This window comes from Rhinolophus ferrumequinum, chromosome 8 (genome assembly GCF_004115265.2).
Source record: "Rhinolophus ferrumequinum isolate MPI-CBG mRhiFer1 chromosome 8, mRhiFer1_v1.p, whole genome shotgun sequence".
In the NCBI taxonomy this organism is placed as follows: Eukaryota; Metazoa; Chordata; class Mammalia; order Chiroptera; family Rhinolophidae; genus Rhinolophus; species Rhinolophus ferrumequinum.
The window spans coordinates 16116440-16141221 of NC_046291.1; the positions used below are offsets into that span (position 1 = coordinate 16116440).

The 24782-nt window shown below is 47.0% G+C and overlaps 1 protein-coding gene and 1 long non-coding RNA gene across 6 annotated transcripts; one reads left to right on the forward strand and one right to left on the reverse strand.

Moving 5' to 3' along the window:
- Positions 1-1082: 1082 nt before the first annotated feature.
- Positions 1083-10860, reverse strand: LOC117026039 (uncharacterized). Of its 2 annotated transcripts, none has more exons than XR_004423687.1 (4): positions 10727-10860; positions 8175-8392; positions 7690-7794; positions 1083-1807 (listed from the first exon to the last, which is right to left on the reverse strand). It is a non-coding gene; the product is annotated as an uncharacterized LOC117026039 (long non-coding RNA). The 2 variants fall into 2 exon arrangements; XR_004423688.1 differs by having other exon boundaries at positions 8039-8392.
- A 106-nt stretch (positions 10861-10966) lies between these two features.
- DNPEP (aspartyl aminopeptidase) lies at positions 10967-22632 on the forward strand. Of its 4 annotated transcripts, none has more exons than XM_033112442.1 (15): positions 10967-11084; positions 11709-11802; positions 11888-11976; positions 12085-12198; positions 12454-12579; positions 12801-12931; positions 13217-13292; positions 13410-13517; positions 14258-14335; positions 15314-15397; positions 16363-16523; positions 16896-16935; positions 17060-17161; positions 21828-21995; positions 22330-22467. In XM_033112442.1, exons 2-15 carry the CDS (start codon positions 11715-11717, stop codon positions 22378-22380), a joined length of 1416 nt encoding a protein of 471 aa, XP_032968333.1. In that variant the 5' UTR covers positions 10967-11084; positions 11709-11714; the 3' UTR covers positions 22381-22467. The 4 variants fall into 4 exon arrangements, with proteins under 4 accessions (XP_032968333.1, XP_032968335.1, XP_032968332.1 ...); XM_033112444.1 differs by having other exon boundaries at positions 11040-11166; positions 22330-22632; XM_033112441.1 differs by lacking the exon at positions 10967-11084 and adding an exon at positions 11465-11612.
- The last annotated feature ends 2150 nt before the right edge of the window (positions 22633-24782 follow it).

Consider the following 24782-nt stretch of genomic DNA (forward strand, 5'->3'; position numbering starts at 1 on the left):
GCCACCTTAGGTAAGTTATTTGGCTTCTTTAAGCCTCAGTTTTTTTTCCTCAATAGCCAAGATAACTCACAAGAATTGTAGTGAATATTAGAGATGATATATGTTTAAGGCGTTTAGCACCGTATTGGATATTCAACCCAGGAGAGCTATCGATATTATGATTTTAAAACGTTTGTAGAGTTGAATCGCAGCTGTCCAAAGACAGGGGAGGTGAAGGAGATCTGGTATTACATGGTCGAAGTGCCCTCCAATGGCCATACCGGGGAAATGCAGCCTTCCTGAAGTGTTTGGCGAATCCCTTTGCTGGTGCAGAAACTAACTCAGCCACCCCACCCCAGGCCAGGCTTATCTAACCCAACTGGAATTCTTCACTGTATCTTTCCTTTTACAGAGGCCTTAGGGGCTTTTAAAAAGTACTTAATAGGATAAGAGACTAGGGGCAGAGCGTTAGCCTAGGAAGGCTACAGCCTGGACATACACTGTCTCTCAAAGTCTGTGGGTCCAGGGCCCTGAGGCAGGGAGGTAGGATGGTATAATGCTGTGTGTTGGGCATGAGTTGTCTTCTGACCTGGACACCGTGGGATCTGGCTGGTGAGAGACCCCTCTTGCTGTCCACATCCAAATATTTAGCATAGAATAAGCATAGCCCATTTCAAGTATCTGTTCCTGGGTTTCTATAGTTTGGCATTTGTTCACCGCCCGCCCGCTTCCTTCCCTTCTTCCCTCTATCCATCATATTTCTTTTTTTGTTTTTTAAAGATTTTATTGGGTTAGGGGAACAGGACTTTATTAGGGAACAGTGTGTACTTCCAGGACTTTTTTCCAAGTCAAGTTGTTGTCTTTTCAATCTTGGTTGTGGAGGGCGCAGCTCAGCTCCAGGTCCAGTTGCCGTTGCTAGTTGCAGGGGGCACAGCCCACCATCCCTTGAGTCGAACCGACAACCTTGTGGTTGAGAGGACACGCTCCAACCAACCGAGCCATCTGGGAGCTCAGCAGCAGCTCAGCTCAAGGTGCTGTGTTCAATCTTAGTTGCAGGGGGCGCTGCCCACCATCCCTTGCGGGAGTTGAGGAATCGAACTGGCAACCTTGTGGTTGAGAGCCCACTGGCCCATGTGGGACTCGAACAGGCAGCCTTCGGAGTTAGGAGCACGGAGCTCCAACGTCCTGAGCCACTGGGCCGGCCCCCATCACATTTCTTGAACGCTGGCTGTGTACCAAGCCTGACGTCCTAGATGCTGGGGGTTACAAAGATCAATCTGATACAGACACCAACACTGCCACCAAGAGTTGTTCACAATGTCCCAGACACCACATGCAGAGTTAATCCTTGCATTTGAGTGTTTATGACTTCTCTGTGTGGCTGAGTGGGAGGGCAGAGGCAGAGAAACATCAGATCCAGGCTGATTGCCCCGATGAAGTGTGTTCCTAGTGGAAGCTTTGTCTGGCCAGGTTTGGAGCCTGACTTCCTACTCCTGGGCCACACTGTTCCTCTGAGAAATGCTCCCCGTCTCAAACATTGACCAAACTCCCAGCTTCACCTGCATCAGGGTCCCTGATCTCCTTTCCCTTCCCCACCAGTGACCTTTGTCCAGGGTCCGAGGCTGGGAGTCAGGGAGGGGTAATGTGTTTTTAACCCACCTGCAATGAATGGCCTGGGTAGGGATGAACTTGCCTAATACTTAGCATCCAAACCAGCTCTCTGGCCAACTCCCCACTCTCCAGGACTGCGAGGAAGGAGCCTGACTCTAGAGTCAATGGATGGGAAGGTGGCTGGCGGCGTGCAGGGTCTATCTTTTCAGAAGATGGCCTGAGGGGCAGGAAGAGCCGGGTGTTACAAATGTGTATTGATCCTGGGACTCTGTTGCCCCTTTAAGCTGCCATCCTCCCTTCTTCCCTTCAGGATCAAGCTTCTCCACTCAAATGTCTTCCCACCCCTTCCTCAGTAATCTATCGCCCGTTCCTAATTGTTGTATGTCCTCAGAATTCTTCCCAGCGGCCGAAGCCCAGGTCCCTCCCTGGGTCCCCTCCACTCCTAGACCAGTGCTATCCCAAATAAATGTAATGGGAGCCACATATGCCATCCTAAATGTTCTAGTAGCCACATTTTAAAAAGGTAAAAGAAACAGGTGAGATTGATTTTGATAATATAGTATACTTAACACCATACACCCAAAATATTATCATTTCAGCATCTCATCCCCACGTGTCCTGTGTCCCCAGGGAAATCAGAAGCCCCCCCCCACCCCCCCACCCCCCGGCTCATAGTCCTCATTCCATTCATCCCTGTGTCTCCCATGGCGTCTTAAAGCTCTGCGTATACTCGAGGACCTCCACGCACGTTTGTTGATGGGAGTGAGTTGGGATTGATTTTTGTGGTTTAGTTATGGCTGTAAATGGTGTTTTATAGATTGCTTCTATAGATGAACCCTGCTGCAATATTAGCAGAACAAGCAGCGTAGTTGTCAGCAGAGGCCTGGGGGCAGATGAGGCTCCCTGAATCGGGCCCGGGAAATCCTGCCAGACCACATGCCATATCTCTGGCTTAAGAGCCTGTCATGGCCGCCCTGTGCTCCCCCAGCAACCCCATCGCTGTTAAACCTCGGATATATAGCCCCTGTCAGGGTGCATTACACACAGGATGTGTCTCCAGCATTCCACCACCAGGCTGGGAGCTCTTCAGAGCAAAAAAGGAGTTATTCAGGCTGATGGGAGCCTGATCCCCAACAGACGCACAAAACGTGCTCCTCGAATGAATACATGAATGGCTGGCTGGAGCCAGCAAAGCCTCTCGTGTTCATGCACCCCAGAAATCTTGACTGAGCACTTGCTGTGTCAGGCACTGTGCTAGGCACTGGGGGTTCAGCAGTGAACAAGGCAGCTGTGGGCTGTGCCCTCCTGGAGCTCACCTTCTGGTGGATAAGAAAACACACAAATAAAATAATTAGCACACTGACTGGGTAAGGTAACAAAGGCTGAGCCTGAGCATGACGGTGGAGCTCTTCAAATAAAGAAGAAAGGCTGTATCTGTAGCCTCCTGGAATGCAGGAACTCTCCCTGCGCTCAGCGGTCATCATTTAGATATTGGCCATTCCTGTATCAAACTGCATTGATGATGTCATAATGGACCCTGTGGCATGGACTAAGGACCCTGCAAGTTGGAGTAGAGGGGCTGAGAGAGGGGGAGGAGCTTCCAAAAAGAAGGCAGTAGGTCCAGGCACTGTCCTTTCAGCCTCTGAAAGACCTGGCTAGAGAGGAGGCAAGCAGGTGACCACGGCGCTCAGCGTTTATGCCGCCTCCATTCCCAACAACTGGCTCCCAGGCTACCACGAGGCCTGTCTCTAGGTTTGTCTTCAGTGGGAGTGTCCCAGCCAGTGCAGAGTGCCACTGTGTGAGCCATGCAGTGTCTTAGGGGTTGTGGGCGATAAAAAGATGAACGAAACACGGTCCCTGCCCTCAAGTTGCTGACAAATTAGACCCTGAGCAAGTGGTTTACCAGAACACAACTCCTCATCCTCTTGGCTAACTCAGGAGGAGCCCTGTGCTAAGAGTTGATGGAGTCATCCAGTCAGTCTGGCTCCTGAGCTTCTCTCCATGTCGCCCCACAATGTGGCAGTGAGCTCGAGGACAGCCCCCATGGCACATGCGTTTTTGAGATTACAGATGAGTGTTTCTTCTCAGGGTGGTCTAAGGATAGCAGAATTATTTGCAGCATGGGTTAAAAATGTACATCCCTGGGCCTCAGCCCAAACTTTCCAAATCAGAATTTTCAAGTGTGGGGCTCATGAATCTGCATTTTAAAAATCACTCTAGGTCATTCTTACCCTAGGCACTGCCCTAGAATTGAAACACCTACCACAGTTCCCAAATCCCATACCTGGCTGAGCAGGGTCAGTCGGTTTCTCTGTCTAAGATGGGTGTGGGCTTTCAGTATTTTTATTATTGATGAAAAGCCATGATTCATAGACTGCTGGTGGCCAGCTATCAGCTTGGAAGGAATCAGAGGCTATTGAGAACAGAATTCTCTATCTTTTCCACCCATCTATAAAATGCTTACCTGAGCAGACACTGTTTAAAGGCCATTAAAATACCAGACACAGAATAACCAAGTCCCCGGAACTTTATAGACATATTTACTCAACCCCAAGTGCTTGCAAAGAGTAAATAAAAGGGAAGCAAAATGAGCAAGCATCCCTAGAAATACGAACTGAAAGTAAATAGCCCTGTTCACTAAAATAAACAGGACAAATCCAGCAAGGATTACATGACCTCTAGTCAGACAGGCTCAGAGCCAGAAATGGCCCATGTCAGCTTCTTGAGGAAGGAGAGGTGAGGGCCTGTCCCTGCCACCTAGGGGTGTGCTCCGGGAGCGCTGCTTTGGGAGGCCAGGGCCAGGCCTGCAAGGGCAGACATTACTTTTGGGGATCCTGAGTGCTCCTCAGACCTTCTGGTAGCCTGCCACAGGGTCTAAAACAGCTCATGATTAAAGATCAAGAAGTGTGCCCTAAAAGGTCTCTGATATAATGAGAATTCTCTGGAGGTGGAAGGTGAAATACCTCAAGTCACTATTATTTGCCATTTATTCAGTAATTTAGCGAACATTCGTTTAGCTCTCGCTGTGTTTCAGGCCCTGTGCCAGTCACTAAAGATATCAAGAGGCATCTTGATATCTTGAGGCATAAACCTGGTCTCAAGTTGCTCACAGTTTAACATGAGAGATAATAATAGTTGACATTTATTACTCACTTACTATTCGACAAACTTCATGATAAGGCATTATCTCATTTAATCCTCATAACATTATGAGGTTATTACTGTTATTTCCCCCCATTTTACAAATGAGGAAACTGAGGCTCAAAGTCTGTGGTATGATGGTAAATGTTTAATACCTAGCTCTTTGGAAGAAAAAAAAAGCCCTGGTTTGTTGTGTTTGCCAATGTTGGTAGTATGAATCCTGCCAGGCCAGTTTCAAGCTACCAGCCTGATGTCATTGTATGTGGAGTTGCAAAGAGATGGGTGTGAGCTGGCTCCAGCATAACACTGCAAATATGGCCGGCAGCTAATCAATGGAGGAGCCAGGATTTGGACCTATGTCTGTCTGATCCTAAGCCCATGTGCATGACCACTTTGTTACATTGTCAACAGCTACATAAGATAGTTGACATTCAGGAGGAATATATCTTAAGACCTTTGCAAAATGCCAGTTTTACAATGCTCCATAAAGCTTCCAAGGTTAATAATCAGCACTTCCTTATGTCTCCTTGCTTTTATCATCAACAGGAACAGCTGGTTTTATTTTGAGGGTCATTTAAAAAACCTTTTATTTTGAAATAACTATACATTCAAAGGAGGTTGCAAAAATAGTACAGAGAGGTCCTGTGTACCCTTCACCTAGTTTCCCTTAATAGTTACATCTTACATGACTACAGTACAATCTCACAACCAGGCAAGTGACACTGTTAAAATGTGTGTGTGTAGTTCTATGCCATTTTTTCTAGGATTGTCAGATTTAGCAAATAAAAATACGGGACACTCAGTTAAAAAATTTTTTTTTTTTTTAGTGTAAGTATATCCCATGCAATATTTGGGACATACTTATGCTAAGAAATTATTCTTTATCTGAAATTTAACGGGGTGTCCTGTATTTTATCTGGCAGCCCTCATTTTCTCATGTGTAGAGTCATGCAACGACTACCCTCAAGGTCCAGAACTTTTCCACCAGCACAAAGATGTTCCCTGTGCTACTCCTTTCCCGTCAGACCCATCCCTTCCCCATCCTCCCTAGCCGTTGGCAACCACCCATCTGTGGTTCATCTCTATAATTTGGTCATTTTTTTCGCTCAGGATAATGCCCGTGAGATTCAGCCAAGTTGTTTCAATTTCAACAGTTTGTTCCTTTTTATAGCTGGGGAGTATTCATTTTCACAAAGAACAATTATTTTTAAAACTTCATTCATTCAATAAATATTCATTGTATATCTACTACGTGTACATGGTGCAGTCATGGAACAGGCTACAGTCAGGGTTTGGGTTTTTGCCCAGCAAGTAAGCAAATCCAGTGTGGGCAACGGACTTGAAGGTACATGCCAGGGAGTGATGGCAATGATGGAACATGTGATGTATGCTGGGTAAGAGGAAAACAGAGACCAGAGGAGGGGAACAGGGAAAGGTAGGATTACTAGTTTGTAGTTGTGTAGGTGAAGCATTAATGGAGTTGGGTACTTTTTGTGAAGGTTTCCCTATCTCATCCTTACCGCAGTGTATGTTTTGTTTAAAATATTAACATCCAAAGAAACATTCCATTCACGCTCCCTTCCACATGAAGATATAATTTCCAATCAGAACACAATACAGCTTTCGGAAGGCTTTAGTGTTAAATGCTAACCAATAAATGCTTACTAACTTAATAAGCGTGCAGAAGAAAACAAAAATTATACTCACAGAAAGTACTTAAAATTCATCTTTTCACCTGTTACTTTTAATATTTATTTATTTAGTTTTTAAAAGTAGGTAATAAGTGTATGTAGAAAAAATTTTAAAAGTGCAAAAGGATTTGCAAGAAAAAGGAAGTGTCCCTTTCACTCTAGACCTTCAGCCCCTCCATTTCTTCTCCCCAGTCAGTTACCATTTTCTTGTGACTCCTGACATATTTTAAACATGTAAGGGGGCCGGCCTGGTGGCTCAGGTGGTTAGAGCTCCATGCTCCTAACTCCGAAGGCTGCTGGTTCGATTCCCACATGGGCCAGTGGGCTCTCAACCACAAGGTTGCCAGTTCGATTCCTCGAGCCCTACAAGGGATGGTGGGCTCCGCCCCCTGCAACTAAAATTGAACACAGCACCTTGAGCTGAGCTGCCTCCCAGATGGCTCAGTTGGTTGGAGCATGGGCTCTCAACCAAAAGGTTGCCAGTTCAATTCCTCGAATCCCGCAAGGGATGGTGGGCAGCGCCCCCTGCAACTAGCAACGGCAACTGGACCTGGAGCTGAGCTGCGCCCTCCACAACTAAGACTGAAAGGACAACAACTTGAAGCTGAACGGCATCCTCCACAACTAAGACTGAAAGGACAACAGCTTGACTTGGAAAGAAAAAGTCCTGGAAGTACACACTCTGTTCCCCAATAAAGTCCTGTTCTCCTTCCCCAAATTAAAAAAAAAAAAATGAAGAATGTGTGCCTGTGGTCTACACACACGAATGGCAGCATATCGTAAGGGCTATTCTGCACCTTGTTTTTTCACTTAGTATATCGTGGAAATTGCTCCCTATCAATACCTATAGAGGTGCTTCATTTTTTTTTTTTTTTTTAAAGATTTTATTGGGGAAGGGGAACAGGTCTTTATTGGGGAACAGTGTGTACTTCCAGAACTTTTTTCCAAGTCAAGTTGTTCTTTCAGTCTTAGTTGTGGAGGGCGCAGCTCAGCTCCAGGTCCAGTTGCCATTGTTAGTTGCAGGGGGCGGAGCCCACCATCCCTTGCCAGAGTTGAGGAATTGAACTGGCAACCCTGTGGTTGAGAGCCCACTGGCCCATGTGGGAATCGAACCAGCAGCCTTCGGAGTTAGGAGCACAAAGCTCCAACTGCCTGAGCCACCGGGCCGGCCCCATTTTTTTTTTTTTGTAACCATATAGAGGACTTTTTAAACCTCCCTCCTAGAACATAATTGGTTGGAAATTGTAATCTTGCGTGAGCTACTCACCTCAAGGCATCCTGGGATTTCGTTCTTAATCAGTTCAGTCTTGCTGGGAAAACAGAACTTGAGAAGAAGACACGTTTTGGAAACCAAAGTGCTCTTCCAACAACACTGTCAGAGGACAAAGTACACATACTGTGTTATGCAAGCTCCTATCATTATACCCAGAAGCGAATTATTTATTCATTTAAAGCACCAAGATAACTACCAGCAATGAGATACTCAGAGCTGTCATGGCATCAGGAAATCAAGATCACCTGATTCAGCTCCTCTCTGCACGCATTTTAGCAGATAGCAGCAGGACACACACACACACACACACACACACACACACACACACACAAATACCTCATACCTTCTTTTCCTTACAGCATTGCTTTGGTCTTTTGTATCCTAAATCACCCTTAATAATTATGTGACAAATTACTACTTAGGAAGCTTCTCTCATAAAGTAATGAGTCAGAAGGGACATGCATAACAAATCAACTCACACTGAAGTGTGTGTCACTGACTGCAGTGTTAACTCACAGGCACGTGTTAAACCAAGAAGATAAACAAATAAATGGTAGCATTGTAAACATCAGCTAAGGACTGGGGACAAGATTTTCTCAGGAGGCTGAGGGCAAGAATGAGTCTCAGAAACTCTTTTTGGTTAGCTTCATATCCAGTACCATAACCTTGTCCACAGATGACCACTCGCCTTCCAAACCTGGGGGAGGAAAAAAAAAAAAAAAAAAAATATATATATATATATATATATATACACACACACAAAATTTAGAAACTTAGCTCATTGTGTAAATTTTACTTAAATGCTCTTGTCCTATAAATATTATTCTGCAAATTGCTTTTTTTCACTCAAAAATATATTTGGAGCTTTTTTCTATAATACATAAAGATTGACCTCACATTATTTTTTTATGGCCACATGGTATTCAATCACTGTGTATCAAACATTAATGTGCATTCAAATCAGCTGGGGATCTTGTTAAGACTCAGATTCTGATTGGGTAGGATTGGGTAAGTGCTGGGGTTCTGCATTTCTAAAAAGTTCCCAGATCATCAAATCACAGTTTGAGGAATAACGATGTAGAGTACAGGTGAAGTTGTGTGCTAGAGCCAAGTTGGACCAGCTCATAGGAACTGATTGTCAAATTTCCAGGAATTTTGTGATCCTGTTGTTAAACACAGCAATCATTAAAAAATTAAATTATATGAACTTACAATTAAATAAATCATATTACAAACACAGATAATAAATACTCAAAAATCATCACTTTCCTAATTATCTTACCATAAATCTATGCTCTTGAGGTTATGTCAATTTTAAGTCTATGATGGAAATCTATATAATGCTATGCTTTTAAATATCTCTTCCCAACTCCATGTTTAGTGCATGATGGCAACCTGGAATTGCCACAGGGAGTGTTTATTTACCCCACAGAAATTGAGTATAAAGGCATGCATTACCCCAAGCCTTCTCTAACTCTTGGTATTACCAGTTTTTTTTCATTTTTGCTATACTGACAAATCAAAATGCATTTCTCTAGTTTCAGGGAGACTGGGTCTCTCATATGTTCACTCCTAGGACTTCTAATAGTATTTCTTATAGGACGTTTTTACTATTATATTTTCCAGTTGATTACTGTACAGGCAAGCCAATGATTTGAAAATCAGGCCACCCCTCCTACCAGTTCTAAAAAACTGTCAGTCTATTTTCTTGGAGGTTCTAGGTAATGCTATAGTATAACCTACAAATAATGACAAATTTTATTTTTCCGTCTACTATGTAATTGTTTATTTTGTTTTGTGGCACTGGCTCTGACTGCAGGTCCACACTGACCACTACTGGCAACAGCTCACCAGTGTCTTACGCCTGATTTGAATAAGAGCACTTCTGTATTTCCCCACTAATGCCTGCTGTAGATTTCTAGCAGACAGCCTTTATCCTTCCTCTTTCTGGTTTTGTAAGATGATTTTGTTTCGTTTTATCAAGAATGGATGTTCAATTTATCATTTACTTTCACTTTCTAAGGTACATGTTTTGGTGATACTCGAATTTCTCACATTAACGTGTACTCCGTTTTTGTGATCAGAGGAACATTAAAGATATTTCTTTAAGTCTCCTTTCTTTATACATTGTACCCCTGTTTCAGCTCTTTTCACTATCCTCAAATGTGTCCCTTCCCCAGTAGCTGGACAAGAATGTTCTCTGCATGTCCCACTCAGCACTGAAACTTTGTACATAATGGCATTTCAATAGTTGGTCAAGGAATGCCAAGCGTTTAACCCATCACCTAGTGTGTATATTCTTGAACACTCCCCTGAAAGAGCTACTCCTTTGAAGTGAGGGGTGTAGGACCTTTCCCACTACACCCCACTCCCTGGACATTCTCACCCCAGTACATAAATGCTCCATCCATCTGTCATCCCTGGAATGTTGATAACACCCCTGGTGCCAGGACCTAGGGGCCACCAAGAGCCCTGACCAGTATCTATGGTTAGGCAGCTGCATGGGGCTTTAAAATTGCGTTCACCACTTCTGACACAGAAATATTGGAATTGCCTCCAAGAACACACGGAACTTGTTTTTTTCCCTGTCGTCTTAAGATGTGGAAAGAATACAGATGGGTATCAGAGTCAAATCCCAGATGCCTCCAGACAGCTGTGTGATCTTAGGCAAGTCATTAACTTCTCTGTCCCTCAGGGACCTCCCATGTAACGTTAACACTTACCAAGAAAAACAAAGGCCCAGAAACGATCTGAGAGTGGGTTGTTCCAGGCCCCTGGACTTACTTGAGTCCAAACCCCACCTCTGCCATTTACTACCTTGGCTAGGTTAGTCATCTCTGTGTTTAGGTTTGTTCACATAAAATGACAGTAAAAGTACAAAGTTGAGAGGGCAACTGTGAAGATTAAACGAGATAACACGTTAAGCTTAATCGTACAGCTAAAGCTCATGGTGAGCACTCTATGACCATTAGCCATGTTCCTATCATTATCACAGGGTGCCTGAGGCGAGAAAGAGCACTTTGTACAGTACCTGTCCGACCAGGTGAGCTGGTGGGGCGAGTTTCTTCTCTGACTTTCTGACCTTGAAGAGGGGTGGGGGGCGATGGTTGGTGGCTGTCCTACTACCTCCCGGCCGGCAGAGGGCTCCCGCCACCGCCGCTGAGGGCGCGGAGAGGGCGGGGAGGAAGACTAGGCCTGGCGCGAGGCGGGGCGAACGATGAGGGCGGGGCGACGCCGAGGCCCCGCGCGGGGCGGGCGAACAGCGGAGGCGGGGCAGACGGTGAGGCCTGGAGGGGCGCTGCGCGGGGCGGGCCCGGCGGCAGGAGTGGGGGCGGGCCGACTGCAGGGCCCAGGGGAGCGGATACTAGCCGGTGTGCGGGGCCGTGCAGGTGCGTGCCCACCGCTTGCCCGGCTCGAATTTCTAGCTCAGACCCGGCCCGGCGCCCGCTCGGGCCCAAGCAGCACGCTGAGGTGGGGGCCGAGCCCGACCCAAAACGAAATCGAAAGCCTGGCCCGGAGTGACCTGACCTTCCTGGGGTTGGAAAGGGGTAGCCTGGAAGAGACTGGGGTGGGGTGGGAACAAGGGATGGGCGGGGAGGAGAGGTATTCCCTGGTGAACGGGGCCTTAGTTACAGAAGGGGGTCGCGCACGTGGTTCAGACCAGTTCAGAGTTAGGAGCCGGTTTGGGAGCTCAGAGTCGGGAACCCGACCGGCATGTCCTAGCCTGGCGGACACGTGGGGGTGGGACTTAGCCGGCGGCGCTGATGCTCGGACTAGGGGGCGGGGTGTCTTGGACGAGCTGGGCGGGGAGCACTGTTGGGGTGATGATACTTTGGCTGGAAGGCACAAACTTTTCAGCGGAGTGAGGTTCGGCCCGACATCTGCGTCTCTCTGTGGGGAAACGGGCAGAAACAGAGGTCAGAGCCTTGGATCGGTCACTTTGGGGGGTTGGGGTGGAAGTCCCTGGAGCCTGGATGATAGTCGGTGTTATTTAGAGCGCTCCCCTCTCCTAGGTGGCCATGAGCGGCATGGCCCGCAAAGAGGCGGTGCAGGCCGCGGCCCGAGAACTCCTCAAGTTCGTAAACAGGAGCCCCTCTCCTTTCCACGGTAAGTGACCAGGGCAGCGGAGGAGGGTGGGGCGGGTGTGCCCCCTACCGGCTTCTGTCGCGGTGAAAGGGTTCTTTTTCTATAGTTGTTGCGGAGTGCCGCAGCCGCCTCCTCCAGGCTGGCTTCCATGAACTCAAGGAGACCGAGAGCTGGGATATCAAGCCGGAGAGCAAGGTACTAGGGGTGGGGTAGAGACCGAAAGGCAGCTCCCTGGGCAGGGACTCAAAGTCCCGTGTGCCAGCTGGCTGGCTAATCTAATTCAACAACCCCCCCCCCCCCCAGTACTTCCTGACCAGGAACTCCTCCACCATCATCGCTTTTGCTGTAGGAGGCCAGTATGTTCCTGGCAACGGTTTCAGCCTCATTGGGGCCCACACAGACAGCCCCTGCCTCAGGGTGAGGAACTGGGCTGTTCTGGGATGGGGGAGGCATCAAAGCGGGAGAGAAGTGGGCAGAAGAGAGCTGGGAGGTACACATTGGGGGATCTATTCCTTGGAGCAGGAAAACGTTTTGTCTTCCCCTTCTTCACACTTTGGGTCTTTCTGTCACCAGTGTTCCTTCTATGTTACTTCGCTTGTGGATAGTCTATCTCGTTTACAGATCGTGTCGTGCAGCCTTCTCTGACTTCCCATTCCCCGTCTTCACACTCAGGTAAAACGGCGATCACGTCGCAGCCAGGTGGGCTTCCTGCAGGTTGGTGTGGAGACCTATGGTGGTGGGATCTGGAGCACCTGGTTTGACCGTGACCTGACCTTGGCTGGACGCGTCATTATCAAGGTAGTAATTGGGGTTGAACCTGGGAGGTTCTCAGCTTCAGCTACCTGAAGATTGATTGTCACCTTCCTTCAGAGGACCTGTGGAGAGCCCTCCCCCACAGGGAGGGGGGTGGGTAAGGGCAGTCCAGGTCAGAGGACCAGCTCGGTTAGTCTGTGTGAAGTGGGAGCTTTAACTAACTGATCGGGAGGCACCCTGGGCTGACCCTGGCTGGTCGGCCACAGTGCCCTGTCTCAGGCAGTCTGGAGCAGCGGCTGGTGCATGTGGACCGGCCCATTCTTCGCATCCCGCACCTGGCCATCCATCTGCAGCGAAATATCAATGAGAACTTTGGGCCCAACACGGAGATGCACTTGTGAGACTGGGCGAGGGCTGTGGTGACCGAGCGGGATGGGGTGTGGCCCCAGGTGACGGAATGGGCCCCAGTGGGACTTGGGAGATCACTGTCTCAGGTAGCCACAGTCAGGTTCTGTTTTTGGGACCCACTTAATGTCCAAGGGTGCTCAACAGTTCTTCCATTCGGGGGGCGAATTGGGAATTAAAGGGCAAGGGCTGTTCCCCATCAGGAGATACCTGAGCTTAGGGGTACCCCACCCTGTTGTGCCCTCCCCACAATCCCTCCTCACTTATCTCCCCACAGAGTTCCCATTCTTGCCACAGCAGTCCAGGAGGAGCTAGAGAAGGGGACGCCTGAGCCAGGGCCCCTCAATGCTGCAGTAAGACAGTCCCTTGTTCACAGGGAGGGGTGAGCAGGTGGGGAAGGGACTGATCCCCTTAGAAGGGGAGAGGAGAAGAAGAGCAGAGCCTCCTCCCAGCACCCTTCCGCCCTGCAGGATGACCGGCACCACTCAGTCCTCATGTCTGTTCTCTGTGCCGATCTGGGGCTGAGTCCTGAGGATATCGTGGAAATGGAGCTCTGCCTGGCAGACACCCAGCCTGCGGTGAGGAATGACAGCAGGAACTTGTGAGGCGGGGAGCCTCGGGGATACCAGCCTGCCCCAGTCTGTCCCCTGCAGCACTGTCAGCTCTGCCAGTCCGTCAGTACTCTCGTCCCCGTTCTTTCCAGTAGACACTCCTCCCCTCGTCTCCAGGACAGTGGTTCTCAAAAACGGCAGTTTCCTGCACCGGCCCTGCTTCCTGGGGCTCTCTGGGGTGGGGCCTGGGAATTGGCTTTTCCACAGATCCCCAGGAGTTTTTGCTAGTTTTTCCTGTCTCCTTTGACTCATCCTAGCTCTGAACTTCTGAAGGCAAGAGGGCTCCATGTGGCCACCCTTTTTCTGGAGCCTGTCCTCAAGTCCCTGCCGGTTGCTGACAATCGGAGATTGCTAAGACTGGATGTCTGATCCTGTTTGAATGTATTCTAAGTTTCTGTGTCTTCGCTGGTCTCCTCTTCTCATTATTTCTTTAGCTTTTCTTGTGACCATTCAGCCCCTTTTCCTGTGCCACAGGAACTGGTCAGGAAAGGCAGGTCTCCACCGTTCCATCCCTCAGCTCCAGCCTAGCCCCATTCACCATTCTCTGCTCAGCCCTACACAGCAGAAGCATAGTCCAAAGCCAGGGGTCAGGGACAGGTTGTGCAAGGAACCAAGGAAGCAGCTCAAGCTAAAGCCCTTGGGAGCAGGGAGAAGCAGGTGAGTCAGGCATGGGATTAAAGGTCAGGCTGACTGTCTTATCTTTCTAGGTCCTAGGTGGTGCCTTTGGGGAGTTCATCTTTGCCCCTCGACTGGACAATCTGCATAGCTGCTTCTGTGCCCTGCAGGTGAGGAGCTGGGGCATCCCTGGACAGCACACAGCACCAGGGCCACTGCCTCAAGCCCCAGCAGGTGGTGAGATAGGCTCTGGCCACCCCCACAGTCTGCTGGTGCTGGTAGACCATGGGGAGGGGCCTAAATGCTGCAGCCTCAGCATCACTCTTCTGCCCCATCCTTGCACTGGCCTGGGGCCTGGGGCTGTGGTGAGGAAGGCTGAGAGGTTGTTTAGGGCACCATGGTGTCCTGTCCTGTTCCTGCTGCCTCTCTGAGTTACCCTTTACGAGGGAAAGGCCTTAGCAGCCCATCAGGCAGTATCATCCACTTCCTTCTGCTCCCCACCCGCCAGGCATAAGCCCACCCAGCCTTCTCTTTGTGCCTTGGAATCTCAGTGGGGTGGTCTTCCTTCTTCTTAGCCACCGTGATATTTTCACCTTCTTCCCACACTTGTCGGTTCCCTCTCTCTTCTGTTATCCACGCCCCTCTATCTACCCTTTTCACACCTCTCCTTCCTTCCCCAGCCTGTTCTTGGAGACAGGCTTTGGGCTGTCATTGAGACCAGAGCCAGACCTGGGACTCATCCGCCTCTGCTGCCAGCCAGCCAGTTATAGCACCTTGATGAAGCCAGTCACCTCTTTGGACCCTCATCTTTTCACAGAGGCCAATTAGTTTGCCTGATCTTTGTAGTCCTTTTGACTTGACGGGATTCTCAGCCCTTCCCCTCCACCTTAGACGTCCTGCCTTTTGCATGGGAAGGTGTGGGAGAAGAACACCGAAAGGGTGGCTTCTCCCATCCCATTGGAAAGATCCCCCACTGCCCTTTCCCAGGCAGTGCCCCCTGAGATGAAAGCCAGTGAAAGCCTAAGCCCGCTTCCCTCTGGCTGTGATGACAGAAGGCGGGCGGTGATGGGCACCTCCAAGGTGTTGGTGGGCTGAGTTATGAAAGCAGGAGGGGTGAGGGTGATACTCTTGATCCGTCTCCAAACCAGGCCTTGATCGATTCCTGTGCAGCCCCTGGCTCCCTGGCCACAGATCCCCATGTGCGCATGGTTGCCCTCTATGACAACGAAGAGGTACACGGAGGGCTCTGGCGGGGGAGGGTCCCCTCTGGGGAGTCTTTCATGGCCAGCCTGAGCCAGGCACCCACTGCGAGCCAGCGGGGGAGATGCTGTCTGTGCTCCATTAGCACTTGGTCCCCTCTGGCTCAGCATTTATCTGCCCCTGCCTCTGGTCTGACCATACCTCCCCTATTTCTCTGTGTGCCACATGGTGAGCTCCTGGAAGACAAGACGGCCCTTTCATCCTCAAAGCTCCAGGGCTCAGCACATGGTGTGTCCTCACACCTGCTTACGTTAGGGTGCAGTCGTAAGAGAGCTTGAACAGCTGGGTAGTTTACCACGGTGTAACTCCACCAGTCAGTTAGCCGTTCAGGACAGGTCTCCGCCATCCTGAACACCTGGCTTCCATCTCAGGATCCAGCGTGGCTGTTCCAGCTCATGCCTTCATGTCTATACTGAGTTAGTAGGAAGGGAGAAAGGGCACAGGGGGAGTGTGTGCCCATCCTTTTAAGGGCATGACCCAAAGGTGGCATTTATCACTGCCTGCATTCCACAGAATTTAGCATGGCTGTGTTTAGCTGCAAGGGAAGCTGGGAATGTCATCTCCAGCTGGGTAATCATGTGCTTAGCTGCAACTTGGGGGTTCTGTTATAGAAGATATCATGGACAATTAGCGGTCTCTGTCACATGCACGAAAGAGGATTGGCCTTTGTGGTAGGGCATCTGTGCTGAGCCCCAGATAAAATGAGGGTCAGCGGAGAAGGAAGGCAGGCAGTGCAGAAAGTGCTGGTTTCTGCCCCCGAAGGATGACAGGATTATTTGGCCCCAGTCCACCTTCAGGTGTTTTTGTGGCACAGGGTTGGGGAAGTTGATGATAACACCCCACATTCCTCACCCACTGACTCAGTGGGCTTCTGGGCCAGCGTGGGAATTGGGCCCCTCAGCCCAGACCCCCAGAGCCAGGTCTCTGCTGTTGCCAGGTGGGGTCTGAAAGCGCCCAGGGGGCACAGTCGCTGCTGACGGAGCTGATCCTGCGGCGGATCTCAGCCTCACCCCAGCACCTGACAGCCTTCGAGGAAGCCATACCCAAGTCCTTCATGATCAGTGCAGATATGGCCCATGCCGTGCACCCCAACTACCCGTGAGTGTACCGTGCCTGTTCTCACACAGCTGGAGCCCCGGGCGTAACCCTGGCCTTAACCCCTTTGCTCTTCCCCTTCTTCATTCAACTGGGAGGTTCCGTGTGGGCCTCCGTTTGACTGTTCCAAGGCCCAGCTTGGTCAAAGTCATGGAATGCTAAACCCAGATGTGTTGAACAGGCCCTATCTACAAACGTATTTCCATATATTGCTAGAGGCTGCCTGGAACACTGTTTAGCATAACTGTGGTCCTGTTGGTCTGTGTGGGAAAGCATGCAGTGATCCATTAGTGATGTCTGTTGTGGGAGAGGTGGGAGGTATTGACAGGCCCAGCTCACGTTTGTTATCACTGGCCCTTAATCTGTCTCCTACAGGGACAAGCACGAGGAGAACCATCGGCCTTTATTCCATAAGGTGAGGTGCTCCTGTTTCTCTTTGGGGACTTGGAAGCCTGGCTGGTTCTGGGCCCCATCTTGTTCCTTTCGGGCCTGTCATCCATCTCTGCCTCCCCCTCGATTCCTGGTTTCCCTGTCCCCAGGGCCCTGTGATCAAGGTGAACACCAATCAACGCTATGCCTCAAATGCAGTTTCAGAGGCCCTGATCCGCAAGTTGGCCAACAATGTCGGGGTGCCCCTGCAGGTGAGAGTGGGCCCTGCCTGGGAAGGCATGATGGATGGAGCACGGGGAGCACAGGCAGATGGGCCTCCAATGTGGGGGAGCCTGATAGATAACCTTTAGTGGAGGGGGTCCCAGTAGAGAGAGGAAAGCGGGTTTTGGATATAGGCAGAGCTGGTATCAATGCTAGTTCTGCTGTGGTGCTAGCCCTGTGATGTTGGACTAGTCCCCTAATTTCTCTGAGTCTCAGTAAAATGGGGATAATAACAATGTCTATTCTGTTGGATTTCTGTGAGGATTAAAGGTAGTGTGCTCATGGCACACCCAGCTCTCCTGTGCCTCTGACACAGCCTGGGGGCTTCCATAAGGGATCTTCATGGCGGGGAAGCTTGGAACTCCAACTGCTCCTTTTCATTCTGCCTTGGTAACGGCCCATCTAGTCCATAGGTGCAGGTGTAGACGCAGGTATCCCTCGGAGACGTTGTGGGTTTGGTTCAGACCACCGCAATAAAGTAAATACAGCAAGTCACACAAATCTTTTGGTTTCCCAGTGCATATAAAAGTTACGTTTACACTACATTGCATTATAGCATTATGTCTAAAAAAATAACATGTATACCATAATTTAAAAATGCTTTGTTGCTGAAAAAGGCTAACTATCACCTGAGACTTCAGTAAGTCACAATCTTTTTCTGGTGGTGACTCGCCTCAGTGTTGATGGCCGCTGGCTTAATCAGGGTGTGGCTGTATCACGAGATTGCAGCAGTTCAGTCATATCTTCAGTTTACTTGCTCTTCTCACCACATCTGCAGTTACTTCCTGCACTGAAATCTTGAGGCCCTCAGGGTAATCGGTGAGGGTTGGAATCCTTCCAAACTCTAAAGTGTTGACATTTTGACCTCTTCCCATGAATCACAAGTGTTCTTAATGGCATCTAGAATGGTGAATCCTTTTCAGAAGGTTTTCAATTACTTTGCCCAAATCCATCAGAGGAATCATCATGGCAGCTGTAGCTTTATAAAATGTATTTCTTAAATAATGAGACTTGAATGTTGAAATTACTCGTTGAACCACGTGCTGCAAAATGGATGTTGTGTTAGCAGGCATGAAAATATTAATTTCATTGTCCATCTCCATCAGAGCTCTTGGGTAACCAGGTGCATTGTCAACGAGTAGTAATATTTTGAAAGGAATCTTTGTTTTCTGAGCAATAGGTCTTGACAGTGGGCTTCAGATACTCAGTAAACCATGTTGTAAACAGATGTGCTATCAACCAGCCTTTATTGTTCCGTTTCTAGAGCCCAAGCAGAGTCGATTTAGCATAATTCTTAAAGGCCCTAGGACTTGAAGCGTGGGCTTCAACTTAAAGTCACAGCTGCATTAGCCCCTAACAAGAGAGTCAGCCTGTCTTTTGAAGCCAGGCATTGACTTCTCCTCTCTAACTGTGGAAGTCCTAGATGGCGTCTTCCAATATAAGCTGTTTTGTTTACATTGAAAATCTGTTCAGTGTAGCCACCTCCATTAATTATCTTAGCTAACCTTCTGGAGAACTTGCTGCAGCTTCTGCACCAGCACTTGCTGCTTCAGCTTGCACGTTCATGTTACAGGGATGGCTTCTTTCCTTAAACCAACCTCTGCTAGCTCCAAACTTTTCTTCTGCAGCTCCCTCACCTCTCAGCTTTCATAGAATTGAAGACAGTTAGGCCTTGCTTTGGATTAGGCTTTGGCTTAAGGGAATGTTGTAGCTGGTTTGATCTATCCAGACCGGTAAAACTTTCTCCATATCAGCAATAAGGCTGTTTTGCTTTCTTATCACTGGTGTGTTTGCTGGATAGCACTTTTAATTTCCTTCGAAAACTTTTCCTTTGCATTCACAACTTGGCTAACTAGTGCAAGAGGCCTAGCTTTGGCCTGTTTTGGCTTTCGACATGTCTTCCTCACTAAGCTTAGTCATTTCCAGCTTTTGATTTAAAGTCAGAGTTGTGTGACTCTTGCTTTCACTTGACTAATTAGAGGTCATTATAGGGTTATTAATTGGCATAATTTCAACATTGTTGTGTCTTGAGGAATCAGGAGGCCCGAATAGAGAGAGAGAGAGAAAGAGAGGAACGAACTGCTGGTTGGTGGAGCAGTCAGAACACAGACAACATTTGTCAGTTAAGTTCACCCTCTTATATGGGGCGTGGTTCTTGGTGCCCCGAAACAATTACATTAGTTAGCATCAAAGATTACTGATCACAGATCACCGTAACAAATATAAAAATAATGAAAAAGCTTGAAATACTGTGAGAATCACCAAAATGTGACAGAGACATGAAGTGAGCCAATGCTATTGGAAAAATGAAGCCAATAGATTTGCTCAACTCAGGGTTGCTGCAAACCCTCAATCTGTAAAAAAAAAAAAAAAAAAAAAAAAAGTGCGAAATAAGATGCAAAGTATACCTTTGTAGCTATAGATACATAGATAAGATTAGATTAGATAGATGATAGACATGTAGATAGATAGAGGCAGGCACCTATGGGGAAGGGCATCCCGGCCAGAGGGAACAAGTACAAAGGCCCCAAGGGAGGCAGCAGTGAATTTGGTCTGTCAGGAGGGGACAGGGCCAGAGCTAGGGAGAAAGCAGGGGAGGGAGGTGAAGATGCCATCATGCAGGGACTCCTAGGCCAGGGAAGCTGTTTGGATTTCCTTCTGAGACAGTGGGAAGACATTGGGAGATTTTTCTTTAATAACTTATGGCAAAAGTAGGACATGTGTACTTTAGAAAATACAAATAGAAACAAGAAAATAAAACATGAATCCCCAGAGATTTTTGTATATTCTTCCAGATATTTTTCTGTTTATATACTTAACACACTGTTTTAAAAAATGAAATCATCTTGGATGTCGTTTTAGCTTCTTCTTTTCACTCAGTACACTTCCTTTTTCTATTTCAGTAAATTTTTATTTGAGCACATTTATATCTCATCTAATCTTTCAGTTTTCCCCACTTATCCCAAAAATACTGTTTACAGTTGTTTGTGCCAACTTAATATCCAGTTCAGGACCACATGTTATATCTGGTTGATATGTTGCTTAAATGTCTTTTAATGTGGTATACTCCCCCTCCTTTTATTATTATTATCATTATTATTTTTATTTTTAATAATATTGACTTTTGGGCTTGTTGAAGAAACCAGGCTGATCATCCCATGTAATTCTCGCTTTCTGAATTTGCTGGTTGCTTCTTCATGGTGGTGTTCAGCTTGTGCATCTAGCTTCTGTATTTCCTGTAAACTGAATTCATGTCTACAGTCTTGATGGATTCAAATTAAACATTTTTGTCCAGAAGACATCATGGCTGGTGTGTCCTTCACATTGTATCATACAACTATTATCTGTGTGATCCACCTTTAGCAAGGATAAGATTGACCGCTGCACTGGGGGTGCTCTCCAATCCCTCCATCATACGGGGGTTTTCCTTGTTGGACTGGACAGTAAACCTGTATGAGCGATGAGTCCCCATCAACCAGACATCTAAAGGTTTTAACAGCATTTGATAATCCTTGCCTAAATCAATAGTTTCATTAGAGTTTACTGACAACCACTCCCCCTCCCCCCGCTCATCCCTTCTACATTTCATTTCTTTTACGTTTATTAGCTGCCATTATTCTGTGAAATGGAACTTTTCTCCCATCAGCGAGTGCAGTTTGGTTATCATGAAGTACGGTTCCCACTAGAAAGACAGGATAAATGCTCATTCTTTCCCTTTAATAACCAGTTTTCAAGGTGAAGTGTTTTAATGGCCTCCTCAAATGGTGACAACTAGGGTTTTGTTTTTCTTTTCCTTTTCTGACTGTCATAAAATCATAGATTTTCATTGGTTCAATGTTATCTGATGCACCACGTTCATTTTATTTCATCCTCAAATTGTCATAACTGCCCAGTGGGAGCCCTTTCAGTGTAACTCCTGTGTCCTTTGACATGACTCTTGGAAGTTTTCTTGCTTTTTGGCACAATAAGAAATTGCAGGCTCAGCTTGTTCATTTCTCTCTCCCCACTTGGTAGCGTTTGATGTATAATGATATTAGAGACCATGGTCTGGCACCATGAGTGTTCGTTGTTATTGGGGGGATGGGGGCATAGCTAGGAAAAAGGATATGTATTTTGAAAATCATTAGTACTATAACTCTTATTTTAAAAATAACAATAGTTATTCATTTATTTGATTTTATAATTGTTTTCCTTTACACTGAAAATCTTGATATCTAACATAATTTTCTTTTTAATGTCAATAGCAATATTTTTAAAAACACTAAAACTACTGGGTGATTTTCCTTGGTGTGTGTATGGGGTAGGGGGTGGTGAGTATGTATTAAGCAAGAGGGTGGCATAAAGGATAGTTGTTTTTTCCCCCTCTTGCCTGCTATGTAGAGAATGGATTCTTTATGGGAGACAAGATGATGGTAGCTGGAAATAGGGTGGTGGTAGTATACATGGAGAGACTAGGACAAATTCAGAATATACTGTCCTTTGGGCCTGCCATTTAATGTTGGTTTTGTGATTTTATGCTGATCCCATCCACTCTCTGAGAGGGTAGAAGTGGACTGTCTGCCAGGCGGCTTTCAGCCCTGCAGTTGTAAGGTGACTTCCTCCTTGGCCTGCATGAGCACATACTACATGTTGTTCGTGACCCTCTTCCTTCCCCAGGATCTCATGGTCCGGAATGACTCCCCCTGTGGGACCACCATTGGACCTATCTTGGCTTCTCGGCTGGGGCTGCGAGTACTGGATTTAGGCAGCCCCCAGCTGGCCATGCACTCCATCCGGGAGACAGCCTGCACCACAGGAGTGCTGCAGACCCTCACCCTCTTCAAGGTGACTCGGCTGGGCTCCTTCCCTCTCTAGTACCTGGATTGGTTGCTAGGGCAACATCGCCATCACTAAGTGGATGGCCTAGGTGATGGGGCTGGTTGTGTTGGTGCCACCAGGTAGAAAAAGAAGGATCCCCCTTCTTCTCAAGGCACAGGGGCGCTGATCAGCCCCAGAAGACAATAAGGGGACAGAGAAGGGATCGAGCGGGGGCTGTTGTCAAGTGTGGGTGAAGCAACTGCGCTTGTCTTGCTGGGGCCTGTGTTGGCAGGAAATGAGTGGCGGGGCATCCGCATCTCGTCTCCACTGATTCCAAATCCTATGTTGCCTCCCATTTTAGGGCTTCTTTGAGCTCTTCCCTTCTCTGAGCCGTAACCTCTTGGTGGATTGAGGCCTCTTGGAAACACTTCTCTTGCACTTGAGAGGGGAAGTTCTCAGCTGAGCCGAAGCTGGATTATTAAAGTGGATTTTTCACACAAACTCATGCTGTTGTGCTTATTTGGCGATTGGAGGAGTGGGAGTTCAGCCTGACTTAAACCTCTGGAACCAGAACAGAGCGGGTGGGGTGGGGTGCAGGTAGAGAAGACCACAGCACTTGGGAGTTGATGGCGGCCTGATTTCCAATCTCTTTTCCTTAAACTCATGGCTGCAGTGGGCAAAGGGTAGGTAGATCCACGTGGGAAGGTCATTTCTCCCATTTTCTGTCCTCCCTTGTGGGAAGTGGCCTCAATGCTCTTCCCTACTCCCATCCCAGAATAGTCCTGACGCCCAGCTCAGCCCTCTGAGGTCTCAGGACTTAACATTAGCCCCACCTGCTCTGTCCCCAAGCTGCCCTCGGCTGCCTAGACTGTCTGTCACCCTCATCCCTCCCTGCACCTCCCAGGCAATGCAAAGAGAAGGTACAGTCTGGGCTTCAGCATCACCCTGCATCATCCAGTTCACTTAGCAGCAGCTGCTGCTGTTACTTGATAATCTATTACCAGGGAAAACGATTATCACTGAAAAAATCAAAATAGGAAAAGTCACAGTCACCTTAAAAACTCTTCCATCAAAATAATTGCGCTAACCAGTGTTCCAATTTTCTGGATACCAATATAAAAATTTCTATAGAAATATGACCCAAGTTTTTTTAACCACTTAATATGATGCATAAAACAATAATAATGCTTGTGGGGTTTAAGATAAATTAGGTTTACATAAACTATGACCACAATAACATAAAACTCAGGAGAAGCCAACAGGTTCAGGTGTACCAAGGTTCTTGCAATGTCCAGGAAGAGAATGAAGGAATACTATGAAGTCAAGAATATATACTGTAATTTTTAGGAAAACTATGAAAGGAATTTTAAGAGTTTATAGCTTCTGTTATGGGTTGAATTTTGTCCCCCGAAAAGATGTTGAAATCCTAACCCAGGTACCTGTCAGTGTGATTTTATTTGGAAATAGGGGTGTTTGCTGAAGATCAAGATGAGGTCATCAGAGTGGGCCCGAATCCAGTATGACTGTCCTTACAAAAGGGAAATTTGGACACAGACATGCACAGAGGGAAGAAGAGACGAAGATGCGGAGAGTGCCATGTGAAAAGGGCTTTGGGGTTACGCTTCTACAAGCCAAGGAATGCCAAAGATCATTGGTAAACAACCAGAAACTGGAAGAGGCAAGGAGCTTTCCCTACAGGTTTCAGAGGAACGTGATGACCCTGCCGACAACTGGCTTTCTGAATTCTAGTTTCCAGAACTCGTAAGACAATAAATTTCTACTGTTTTAAACCACCCAGTATTTTGGTATTTTTGTTACTGCAGCCCTGGGAAACTAATACAACTTCAAACTAATTGAGTGGGGAAAATGGGATAATAAAAAATAATCAGCCCATTCTGCAACTTCAAATGGTTCAGCAAAACCATATTATGTACATATATGTAGGTAATAGAGTAAAATGGATTGAATCCAGGTCAAAAAGTAATGAGGTGGACAGATGATGGGTGTTCACTGTACTATTTCAAATTTCTTGTATGTTTGCACATTTTTATACTAAAATTGTGGGGATAATTTTTAAAAATTCAAAAGAAGGGGAGAAATGAGAAAATAAAAAGAGGTGAAGCAATAGAAAGCACTAAGATGGCAGACAGAAACTCAAATATATCTAGTTGTATATAACATTCCAAGTAAATGGACTAATTATATCTCAATATTTTTAAAAAAAGAATAAGTGAACTAAGTATTTCAATTAAAATACAAAGCTTGTTAGACTCAACATAAAAAATTATAGCTGTTTACAAGAGAGACACCTAAAATAAGATACAGAAGGTTGACAAAACGTTACTATAGATTTGTTGGTTTTTGAATTCCACAAATTTCATATATGTAGCCATATACTCTTTTTGTACAGATTCTTTTTCCCCCCAAATGTGTCAGGCTGTTGATCGACATAAGTACTTTTGAGATTGATCTATGTTGTTGCATGTGGAAGTAGTTATATTTTTTATCGCTGAATATTATTTCTTTATGTGAATACACCATGATTTTTTTTTTATCCTGATGACATTTGGGTTGCTTTCAGTGTTTGACTATGATGAATAAAGCTCTTAGGAACATTCTTATACCAGTATATCTGTATATAAATACTCATTACTCTTGGATAGATACCTACAAGAATTGCTAGGTTATAGGGTAGATGCACATTTATCTTTATAAGAAACGGCCAAACAATTTTACAAAGTGGCTATGCATTTTACTCACCCACCAGAAATATACCAAAATTCCAGTTGCTCTACACCCTCAACACTTGGTATT

Bases quoted from the DNA above. Each gene is read 5' to 3' on its own strand.
- DNPEP (XM_033112442.1), top strand. From the start codon at position 11,715: ATGAGCGGCATGGCCCGCAAAGAGGCGGTGCAGGCCGCGGCCCGAGAA. The intron at 14,336-15,313 runs GTGAGGAGCTGG...TCTCCAAACCAG, and splicing joins GCTGCTTCTGTGCCCTGCAG to GCCTTGATCGATTCCTGTGC. The intron at 16,524-16,895 runs GTGAGTGTACCG...TGTCTCCTACAG, and splicing joins GCCGTGCACCCCAACTACCC to GGACAAGCACGAGGAGAACC.